This window comes from Equus asinus, chromosome 2, assembly GCF_041296235.1.
Source record: "Equus asinus isolate D_3611 breed Donkey chromosome 2, EquAss-T2T_v2, whole genome shotgun sequence".
NCBI classification, from domain to species: Eukaryota; Metazoa; Chordata; class Mammalia; order Perissodactyla; family Equidae; genus Equus; species Equus asinus.
The window spans coordinates 18,179,395-18,191,371 of record NC_091791.1 but is presented as its reverse complement, the minus strand read 5'-3'; the positions used below and the strand labels follow the sequence as shown (position 1 = coordinate 18,191,371).

Genomic DNA, 11,977 nt, shown 5'->3' with positions numbered 1-11,977 from the left:
CCTTACCTGGTGAGATTTTAGAGACAATATTGAAGACAGGACCAGCGCAAGCAAGCAAACAAGACAGGATGTGGTTCTTGCCTGATGTCACACCATGAAGATTTCGCTCCTTTCATTCAAGGTGTTGATAGTTCTTTAAAAGCAGCTATCTCTGGTATGAACAAAACTGAAATTTCTTCTCAGATATTTACACCTCCGTGGGACTGAGTTAATTAGCTGCTCCTCTGACGAGTCTTGGAGAGAAAGGCATCGGAGGCCTTGGTTGGAGGCCCATGCGTGAAGAAAGTCAAATGGATGCGTGGGGTGGGGCTGGGGGGTTGTGGGGATGTAAGAGGTGGAAGCAGCGGAAGCGCACGGTCTCTCCCTATTCGACTAACTGCGGGCCACATACCCAGTGACTGACACCTGGGGGCGCTCAACATCACGAACGACTCTCTCGCCCCATCCAGACCTGCGGGCGTGTTACGCGGTGAGAAGAATGCGCGAGCGTCCTACCGCCCTCGCGCGAAGGAAGGCGCGCCCGCCGGTGGAAGCGAGCGCTGGGAGGCCGGAAGCCCACAGCGGATCCCAGGGCGCGCCCGAGGGGCTCCGCCTTGGGAGAAGGTAACTCAAGCTGATGGGGGCGCCGAGTCTCCTCCCTACCCGCCACCTCTCCTGGGGGCGAACCGCACAGACTGGGGTCCAGGGTCTGGCTGGGGAAGAGCCTTCTGGCTATGGGAACTAGGTCCCGAAACTGGCACGCAGGGCCAAGTCGAGGTGTAGACTGTGGGCAGCAGCGGGAGGGGGGAACCGGGGGCTCAAACAAGCGCCCCGTCATTGAGCGCGGCGAAATCTGCAGGGCGCGCTCTTCAAGTTTTGCGTGGCACAGGACACTGCGTGCGGCAAGTTTGCAGAGCGCGCTCTGCGGGTCACTTTGAGGGCTGCCACTTCTGCAGAATGTGGCGGGGTCTGTGAGCGCGGCGGGGAAATCCCATCGATCTCTGCAAACTTTACCCAGCACGCTCTCCGGTGCGCGCGGCCAACTTTGCCAAGGGAGCTTTCCCAGGACGATGCGCTCAGGGGCCCGGGGCACTTTGCGAGCGGCCAATTTCGCAGCCAGCTTTGCAGAGGGCGCCCTCCGGGGACCGTGCACGCGACACGGAGCGCAGGCAATTTTGCGGGGCGCGCTCTGCCGCGACGGTGGGCGCGGCGGCGCGGGACGTTTTGCGCGCGGCCAACTTTGCGAGCGCACCATCCCGAACTAGGGGCGGTGCATGCAGTCCTGCCCCGGGCGACTCCTCCCCTTGCAGCGTTGGGGCTTTAACTTTCGGTTTCGTTTTAGTGGCCCCAGACCCTAGCCGCGGTGGGACAGAGACGGTCGCAGCATCGGGCCGTCCGGCCGCCGTGGGAACGGTAACTTGGGGGCCTCGACTCCGCTGGCGTTTCAGCCGCCCGTCCGCGGCGTGCTTCCTCCCTCCTTTCCCCTCCCTCCCGCCCATCCTGCCCGGCCTCCCGCTCGGCCGCTGCCGGGAGCGCGGTGTGCGGGGAGCCAGGTCCGGTGAGGCTGCGCTTCCCAGCCCGCTGGCGCTGAAACTTTGGGGAGAGGGTTCTCGCCCCCATCATCGCTTGCTTTGCTCAGCTTATCCTCTCTTCTCTCCTAGCCAACTGGCTCGGGACAGTCGGTACTATTCGGGATTTGGAAGAGAAGGAGAGGTGCCTTTAGAAGGGAAGGAGGGGTCTGTTATCTTGCAGGGCTAACAGCCAGGGCTCCCGTGTCAGACAGCCCTGGGTTCCAGTCCCCGCGTCCCTGCTGGTCAGCTGTGGGGCATTGGCCCGCTCTCTGCCTATCTGTTAAATGGGAATACAGTGATCCCAGGCTGATGGGTGCTGCGAAGATAGAAGGAGGTGACTAAGGTGCCTAGCAGTGCCTCCGTCAAGGCCTACGACGCGGGAGCTGCTGTCATCATTGTTGGGGTACCTTGTGCAGGTTCTTGAAGATCCCTTGAGAAAGTGAAAAAAGGCAGGACTCTCAGGCTGCAGGCGACCTGGCCACCTTTCACCCTTGTATTCAAATTTGCCCTAACCCTTGTTGACTTACAGGCTATTTCCTCCTTCAGGGTAGACAGCCTGACCTTCATCCTCCATAGGCAGCCACCGCCTAGGTTCATAATCCACCTCTTCCTCCTGTTAGCTGTGTGGTTTGGGGCGGGTTACTTAACCTCTCTGAAGAAACCGAAGTTTCTTCTGGAACACAGAGTAAAGGCTCCGGCCTCCTAGCAGTGCTGTATCAGATGACAGTGGAGTCCTTGAATGCCCTGCCGAACCCCACCTTCTCCAGGTGCTAGAGGTGAGAGGTGGAGGTTCTCAGGGCTTCTTCTCTTTGAGCCTTTTAGGAAGATGTCTTCACTGGGGCGAGATGGGGATGCAGTTTGTATTATGTCACTTTTCAGGGGAAGCAACTGCTATGAGTCCATCCCCACCCCTCATGGGAAAAACAGTTCAGGCAGGAGCTGCGACGTGATCTCCTACCAGATGTGTGCCAGTCACCAATGACACATATTTAAAAATAATCACTGAGGGAATTTTTTTTGTCAGTCTCCATAAAGGCTGTTTAACATAGGAATGTGATTTTAAAATATCCGTGAAGGTTGACAGTTGAATGTTTTCTTAGTCTTGAGTTCCGCAGACAGGGGAGACAGTAGGGAGTATTTACTGAACATTTAGAGTGTGCTGCCCTGTGCTTAGCATTTTACACCCATTGTTCCAGCCATCCTCAGCCGCCTGTGACTGAGGCATCATTGTTTTCCCATTTTACAGATGAGAAAACTGAGGCTCGGGAAGTTAAGTACTTAGTTCAAGGTCCCCTGGCTAATAGGTGGAGGAGCTGCTTGAAGCCCAAATCTGCTGTTGGTGAGACTGGGCTCTCCACCGCCCTCCTGCTTTGTTCTGTTGTCTGTCCCACGTACACAGTTTATTCAGGGCACTGAAGGATGGAAAAATTATAAGTACATTTCAGTTATAACATTTGTAAAGAAATATTAATTGAGTGCCTACTATGTACCTGGCACTTTTCTGTGACTGGAGAAGAAAAAAGGAAGATTAAAATAAGCTCTCAGAGTCCTAGTGGATAGTAGTAATAATAACTGACAGTGTGCTTACATAGAGGGCCTGGCACTGTTAATGCTCTATGTGTATCCTATATTAATTCATTTAAGGAGACGGTAGACGCGTTTAACGATTGAGTAAGCAATGTCCCTTGAATGACTGGACTCTGCAGCCTGAGCCCCATGAACGGGCCGAGTACCAGAAAGTAACGTGGGACGTGCCCTCCGCAAGACAGCAGAGCTGAGATAGGCCTGGATTTTCTTGGGGTGCTGCGAGGATGAGTGGAAATAAGGGGTCAGCACCAAGCCTTGGGTTGACTCAAATGATGTGACCAAGATCGGGCACCCGCCTCGGTCACTACCCTTGTTCCGGATGAACTTCATTTCACCCAGAAGTCACGCTCAGCCTCCTAGGAATAAGAAAGGCACTGAATGTTTCGCCTTGCAGATTTAAAAGAGTAAAGTCCCGCCACGGGACTTGTTTCCAACAGATGCTCTGGCAGGCTGTTGGAAGGGACACTTGCTGCCCTTCTAGACGGTATCAACCCAGACAGATGCTGGAGGTTTCAAACAGAAGACCCTTCTGGCCTAGTGTTTGGAGGGAGAGTTCTGGAAAGCCTCCCACCCTTGAGCCATAGAAATCAGCCTGAACTCTGCATCTCTGCAGCTGAGCCCAAAGGAAGGATGCAGAGTTCAGGCTGCGCCCCTCCCTTGAAGGGAGCGTGTCAGACATTTAGCAAATGTGCACTTCCCTCTGCCTGCCTCCCCCCGCCCCATCCTCTCTGCTTCCCCTTCTCTGATCTCAGGTCAGACATTTCCTCCCCTGAGAACCTTCCCTAATTCCTCAGAGGCTCAGGGGTCTCCTGCTTTGGCCACAAATTCTTCATCCTTGTGGCACTTGCCACAGTTGGAGCTCGACATTGGTGCCGCCCTTTTGTCAACGCCTGTCCCCCAACAAGGCAAGACCCCCAGCTCACAGGTGTATCCCCGGCTCCTAGCACACAGCCTGGTGCATTAGAGCTCCAGTAAATATTCATTGAATAAATGAAGAGGAGCCTCCAGAATTGTTCTCTGCAGTCCCAACAATATTAGATGTTGAGCTTTCTTAGGGGCCGTTTTGCTTAGGGTCATCCTTTTTTAAAAAAAACAATGGTCACACTGTTTTATCATCATACATCCTAGATTCAGCCTTTAAGATTAGTGTTTGCAAAGGCTCAGGGCTTAAACCCCACATGTTGAAGTTAGTGTCTTTTTCTGGTGGATTTTGCATAACTAACTTGTTAATTTTAGAAATATTTCAGTGGTTAGCTATGCACAACCCAGGCTGAAAGGTGACTCAGTCTATATAAAGGAAATGAAATAAAAACTATGGAGTGTTTCTGCATGCCTGGACTTATGACTGTCTCCCCCGGGGAAGGGGTTATCTCTGTTTTTGAGAAACACTTTGGGTGCTAATCTGAAAAATCTAACTGCCTCCCAACCAGAAATGTGTTGGTGGCAACAGAGGAGGGGACATGAAGTGCTGAGCAACAAGAAGCCACCTGGCTTCTCACGGTCATTGTAGAGATCTGGTGTGAGACCGTCCCTCTCGGTTCTTGCCTCACTGCCCAGCTCAGCCCTAAGGTAAGCTGCAAGGTGACATGATAATGCCACTCAGAGCTCAAGGCCACTAGGTTGGCACTTTGCCATCTTGGACCCCTTCCCTGTGCCAGATTCCTCCTTCTCCACACCTCTGAAAGTCATTACTTGTGCTCTGGGGCGCAATATGCTCTGTGAGATGCCTTCTTGTTTTCCAACTGAGTGAGAACATCCCTGGGCTGAGCCTCAGAGGAATACGGACCTGCACCTGCCAGCTGTGGCCAGCCCCATGCCGTTGCTCAGAGTTGACACAAGCAGAAGTGAGAGTGAAGAGGTTTCCCTTTGTTCCTGAAAGCCAATCCCTTCACAGGGAAGGAAACAGGACTTAATTTAGGAGAAACAACTCCGCTCCAGGCTCTACTTCTGACTAGCTAATTCTCTTCCCTTGGGCGTTTGTTTCTTCCAGCTTTGCATTCAGCTAATATTTATTTAACAAGCACCTTCTGTGTGCCAGGCGCCTCTGTCATGGTGAACCTACATTGTCATGTTTGAGCCAAGCCATAAGCAGAGTGCAGATAAACAAGACAAATACAAGGGCTGTCAAGGGAATGGGGGAGAGGGGAGCTGGCGCAATAGACGTATTCAAGGAGGACCGCTCTGCAGAGGTGCCGTTTCAACTGAAATCTGAAGATTGAGAAATTAGCCAGCTGGGCAAAGATGGCATGTCCAGCAAACGTGTGGGTGGTGACTTCCAGAAAGAGAGGACCATGAGCCCTGAAGGAGCCTGAAATGGCATAGTGTGCCCAAGAATGCTGGACGGCTGAATGGTGTGATGGTGGGGGGTGGGGTCTGGAGTGCTCGTTGCTTGCTTCAGAACTGAGTCCTGCTGTTTACTAGTTGCCTAGCCTGGGACAAGGTAGTAACCTTTTCCAGCCTCAGCTTCCTCGTCTGTCAAAAGGCAGTCATCATAGGGCTGATCTACCAGCAGGATGGGGAATGTTAAATAAGGTAGTGCTTACAAGACAATTAGCACAGTAAATAATAAATGTGAGTTTCTGTTCTTGTTATTTTTACTATGTAAGGTGGGGTGAGTGGGGGATCCTATTGGCTGGCGGCTACCATGGATCAGGGATTGGCACACCTGTTTTTGTTAGGGCCAGGTCGTAGATATTTTAGGCTTTTCGAACCATATGGTCTCTGTCACAGTGACTCAACTCTGGTTGTGGCAGAAAGCAGCCATAGACGATACATAAATGAACAGGCATGGCTGTATTCCAATAAAACTTTATTTACAAAAACAAGTGGTGGGCCATAGTTTGTCAACTTCAGTGCTAGGTAACGAAGGGCCTTAGAATCCAAGGAGATGGGTTTAGATTTGAACTTTTATATTGTAGGGATCTCTTGAAGATTCTTGAACAGGAAAATAATTTGATGGAAATCTATTTTGGCAGAATCATGTAGAGTCATCGGAAACAGAAAGAAAGTTTTTTTTTTTTAGATTGGCACCTGAGCTAACATCTGTTGCCGATCTTTTTTCTTTCTTCCTTCTTTTTCTCCTCAAAGCCCTCCAGTACGTAGTTGTATATTTTTAGTTGTGAGTGCCTCTGGTTGTGCCATGTGGGACGCTGCCTCAGCATGGTCTGAGGAGCCCTACCACGTCCGTGCCCAGGATCTGAACCAGCGAAACCCTGGGCCGCTGAAGCAGAGTGCTCGAACTTAACCACTTGGCCACGGGACCTGCCCTGAGAAAGAAGGCTTTATACCCCAGGTTGCTGCTGTTTTTGAATGGGGTTTGAGCAGTGCCAGGCAAAAGATGGGCACCTCATAACCTGTCAGGAGTCTTTGGGGAGTTTCTTGTTGTCGCACATCTTGACGGATCTTCCGCAGCTTCTCATACACAGTGAACATTTAACACTGTCTGTATCAAATAAATTAATTCTCCATACCATGCTTCGACTTCTAAATCTCCCACAAATTGGGGATTCCTAATTGGGAAAGAGTTTAAAAATTAACATTTTGGGTACCATCAGAAAGATTTTACTTGTGTTTTTGAATGGGAACAGATTTCTGATGCATTATTTACGCAGCAGAACAAAACCGTGAATGCTGGATTAGAAGCTCCCTTAGGACAAGGACTTGGTTTTCTTCTCTGCTGTGTACCCAGTCTCTGGACCAATGCCTGAAGTACAATTGGCACTCGGGCATTTGAATTGGTGCAGTAGCCCTGCAGCCTAAATATGCAGGACTGCTCATCTCCAGGCTTAATTAAAAATGTCACCTCAGGAGGGTTCTTTAAAAATATCGCATGGCCAGTGATACCAATGGATACCAATTTTCTGGTTTGTTTTTCTCCTTCCAGATGGCAGATGATCAAGACTGTGTTGTGGAGCAGGGAGCTGGGGATTCGACAAGCACAGATGCAGTTGATGCTAAGCCAGACCGGTCCTCCTTTGTCCCATCACTCTTCAGGTAAGGGTCCTTCCTTGCTGGGTTAAAGAGGGGCTCTGGGCCACCTCAGCTTGCCGTGGCTCTGCCATCTCCACCCACCCAGGGGGAGAGGGACACTCTGAGAAGGAGGTCTATGCTGTGTGTAGGCGATTTGCACAGAATCCTGCCAGCTGTATGTGACAACAATAGGGGCCCTGTGTGTACTCCCTTGTCCCTGGGGCAAGCCCAGGTGTGTGGGAAACCAAGCTACGGGGGTCTCTTACTCAGCAGCTGGGCGTCTCGGTGGCAGCTGCCCAGGAGTGAGAGGCTGTCCTCGTTTGTCTGAGGTGATTTGCATCCGGCATCCTTGGGGCAGAGTGTGGGCTGCTGCTGCCAGTTGGAACCAGGTTCTGCTGAAAGGCAGAATCTGGGGGCTATGGGATGGGAGGTTTGGGGTGGCACTCCATTGAAGGAGGGGGCATCTTGTCTACTGAGTCCCACCTTTTCTTGTGTTCGCTTTTAAAACTCTAAATTTTACATTTAATAATAATAGTTTCATTTATTAAACTCTTGGATGCCAGCTCAGTATTGCAAGTAGTCCTCATAATCCCAGGAGATGGTTCCATTCTTATCGCTATTTAATAGGTAGAGAAACTGAGGCTCTAAGAGGTCTAATAGCTTGCCTTTCTGATGATTGTTAATAAACGGTGGAGCTGAGATTAGAACCTAGCGGTACCAGTGCCACTCAGTTAACTGCTCTGCTGTGCTTTCCATGTAAAAGTAGGGCTGCCAGGATGTGGAGGAGCTCCCCGTCTCCCCTTAACCTTGGTTGTGGAGGGGCAGTCAGTGGGGCTTCCTGGCAAGAGGCAGGAGCGGTCCGTGGGTCAGAAGCATCAGACTTCTTGGATCTCCCAAGCCAAGCCCCACCTGGGAGGGACAGTGAAGGGGAGAAAGGTTGAGGTTAGGGAGTGCTCCCCGGTAGTGCTCAGGAGGGGAGGAGTGGGTGATGAGGGCAGCCTGGCTCCCTGCAACATCCCAGAGAGGGCCTTGGGTCGTAGCATCCCAAACAAAACTTGGATAAGTGGGACCCCAACATCCTGGACTCTCATTCTGTTGGCATGGGTTGCCATTTGGAGTCGAGAATACCCAATGAAATGACCAGAAAATACAGCTCCAATTCCTAAAAACTTTTCAATACCATGAGGTCAGTCGATCCAGGCTACTCCATTCCCCAGTGCGAGCCCTTTAGCGCAGTGGCCTTCAAATGGTTCTACTCACATACTCCCCAAAGAGTGTAAAACGACACCCCTTGTACATTTTAAGGAGACATAAATAGTTGCACAGGATGTAGTAACATTTCCGTTTTCCCAGCTCTCTGAGTATTTAGGTTAAGCAGTAAGCAGGTTGCCTCTAAGTGAAACAGAAACAGGAATTGTGTAATAGTCATTTCATGTCTTAGCAAAGCCTCTTTGTGTCCTTCCTGGAAATTATGAAAATGAATGGTGTGTTGTAAATATGGACATTTAAAAATCATCTCTTTAAATGTATCCAGTGGAATCTAAACTCACAGTAATCTTATAACCACTGTCATCCGTTAAAAATGTACATAAACAAGTTCTCCTTTAACAGCTAGAATTTTTGTATTGTTTCTTTTTCCCCCGAACTCATTTTTTTCCATTCTATTTCCCCCATAACATTTTATTCTGATGTAATAGATTTAATTGCGTGAAAGTCTTTTATTGATCACCTCATTAGACATCTCTGTAACATATATATGTATGCATATATACATAGCATAAATTTTAAGACATTTTTCCAGGTATCATGAGTATTAAAAGAAATTTCCCCTATTCTAAGTTACTATTAGGTTCTCCTAGGTTAGTTACTGTTTCAGCCATTGTTAACTCACAGTTGATCCAAACAAATAAATATTGATAAACCATTAGTACTAGTAAATTGTTATTCATCAAAATAATTGTTAGATTGAAATTGCAACTTATAATGGACTGGCTGGGCTTTTAAAAAGTTTGTGAATAAATGGACAAATAATAGTTATTGCTAGAATAAGAAAGAATTCAGTATCACCTCTTTTTCCTATATTGTCATTTTTAGAGATAGAAGTGCTAAGAAACCATGAATAAATACATGGGATGGCAGGAGTTTTGTTATAATAATGTCACTTAGTTCTTTGAATTTCTTCCGTAGATCTGTGCCAAAAATGTCAACTCACTTAGGTCCTTCTTCAATTTTATTGAAAATAAAGAATTGGAAATTACCTGACATACAAAAGGAATTGTTATGCAGCCTTTAGAGACGTTTGTTTTTTCAGTTTCTGGGAAGTACACCAGAAAAAAACTTTATCAAAACTTCTCAACTGTTGATTAAATCTGTTCCTCTTTTTACTTAGAGGCAACTTGTTTAACCCAAAATACTCCAGCAGAGATAAGATAATTAAAACAATGTTAATAAACAATTTGTCCACATCCTTCTTTTGGTAAAATGCTTTTAAACTATATGCTTTTTAAAATATCTGTTTGTTAAGACCTTGGAACTGCGGATGTAGGTCGTTCATTTGTGGAAAACGTCTGCTGTGTGTTCTAGTTGACAAAGCCAGGCCTTGTCAGATCATCAGCCACACTGGACTTGCTTTCGATGAGAAAGGTCTGATACCGTTTTTCAGTTCAATCGATGTGTTATGAGGCGTCTCTGGGACAACCATCTTGTTTCTGAATTCTGATTCTTCGAAGGATGGGTGGATGGATGGATGGACGGATGAATGGATGGATGGACGGACGGAGGGATGGACAGATGGGTGGATGTAGGATGGGGAGGGAGAAGGAGAAGGTTTCTTTGCTCCCATGGGACTCTAACTCAGACGTGATAGCGTCTTTGGGGATAACAATCAAGGGGCAAAGGAGGCAAAGTCATTATGCAAGAGCCACATCATACCCACTCCATTTTACTATATATTTTTTTCAATATATAATGAATTTGGAACAGCACCTTGTGGCCCCAAATCGCCCCATTTCTAATGCCATCGTTCACCCTTATCAGACTCTTGTGTAAGGAGGAAGCCCCACCCCAGTGCCTGATTCAAGGAGGCTTAGAGATCCTGATATTTGACTTGTCCCTTTGTTAGATGATGTGGAGGTTCGGGGTGGATGAGAAGTCTGTCCTTCTGTTACATAGTGGGAGACGGGAGACTGGGGGAGGGGAGGTGGTACTCAGGCAGGCCAGTTTTGGGAGAAATACAAATAGAAGTTGAGGATCTGGTCAGTCATTCCCTTAAAACCGTCTGTGTCTGCACCCCTTGGAAAGCCTTCAGATACCCTGTTTGAAGACCTCTGCCTTAAAGACCCATCATTTTGCAAAAATAGATGTGGTCTGAGATGTGGGGTTTTTCACCCCCGTAAGTCCTTTGGAAAGGTAGATAAGCCTGAATAGTCTTCTCTGTTCTGGTGCACTTTACCTTTTCTATAGCATGGCTGATGCCGACATCAGGCTCATATTATCAAAAGAAACTCAGTATCCTTGCAAAATATTTAAATTAAATTCCATTTTCTGAACTGCTTATTTAAGTTGTATGAATTGTAAGACATGGTTGTTGAATTATTAAGCCATATCGAGCTGCCATAAATGACGGTTTAATGTCTTATTCTTCCAGGCTCTGAAATGTTAGTTGCTTACTTTACCTTCGCTAAGCCTCTGACTCCCACCCAGGTAGTGGATGATACCCTGGCCGCCTCCCAAGGAGGTGGTCAACTCGAATAAAATTCAGTCAGGATTGGTGATGTACCCTTAAAGCTTAGATTTTTCCTTCCATTTTTTTACAGTAAGATGGAAGATTCTTTCATCTGGTAAGTGTCACTGGCTTTAAAATTAACCCCTTGGGATGCCATTTTGGGTCTCTGATTCCTTATTTCGTTCATTCATTAACTGTTCATGGGGCAACAGAGGGAAGTTAAGTCCCTCGCACCACGTCGTGGTGGAGCCAGGATTTGAACCTGTGTTCACTTGCCTGTCAGACTGAGCTCTCAAACACGACTTTGTTGCCACCTTTATGTACCAGGTTCTGTGTCTGGCCCTAGGGCTGGAGCCAGGGAACAAGGTCAACAGGGCCCCTGCCTCAGACACATTCCTGTAGGGGAGGCAGACATGGAATGAATAATTGAGATGTGATGGCGCTGGGGGAGAAAAATTTAAAAGAGCACCCTGTCTGGTCTTGGGGGTCAAAGAAGGCCCCCTGGAGCCGTGGTGTGTGTGCTGAGACTTGATGGGGAGATAGAAGGCTGCTGGAGGGGACGGCTGCATGAGGTCCGGGATCATTCTAGCTGGCAGGAGTATGGATGTGGAGGGATGGCAGGAGAGGAGAAGGGGGTGAATGGGCAGTGGCCACATTTTAGAAGGGCTCGTCTGCAGGTCCCATTAAGGATTTGGAATCAATCCTAAGGACAGGGAAGTTATTAAAGGGTTTAAGAGATAGAGTGACTTGATCGATTATACCTACAAAAAAAATACTAGAACACGGAGCTGCAGTGTGGAGGAGAATGCACCGAGAGGGGCTTCGTGGGAGGGGAGGTAAGTTAGGAGGCTGGTTCGCATCTCCAGGCAAGAGTGGATGGTTTAGATGGGAGTGGGGTGGGGGCAGGGGGAGGGAGAAGCCGAACTCGAGAGGTGCCTGGGAGGGAACAGCAACAGGACTTTGTGACCAAGAGGAAGGAGAAGCTGAAGAAGGGAGAGACGATGAGGAAAGTGGCACCTGGCCCACAGGGAATAGTTGAAGTCGTCTAGGAACCTCTGAGCCCTCTTGCTAGAAAAACGGGTAATGACATTGACATTTCTATTGTCATAATGACACTATGGCACCAGCATGTGCCACCTTTCCTTGT

General features: G+C 48.5%; 1 protein-coding gene across 4 annotated transcripts in view; it reads left to right on the top strand.

The window, feature by feature from the left end:
- Positions 1 to 459: 459 nt before the first annotated feature.
- CASP7 (caspase 7) overlaps positions 460 to 11,977 on the top strand; it is a 32,441-nt gene continuing 20,923 nt past the window's right edge. The window contains exons 1-2 of one of the 4 annotated variants that reach the window (XM_044750532.2): positions 460 to 603; positions 7,021 to 7,130. In XM_044750532.2, coding sequence (XP_044606467.1) covers positions 7,021 to 7,130 — 110 coding nt within the window. In that variant the 5' untranslated portion in view covers positions 460 to 603. Of the gene's footprint in view, positions 604 to 1,021; positions 1,393 to 7,020; positions 7,131 to 11,977 lie in introns of those variants that run through there. The other 3 variants (XM_014867838.3, XM_044750522.2, XM_044750530.2) reach the window with 3 other exon arrangements.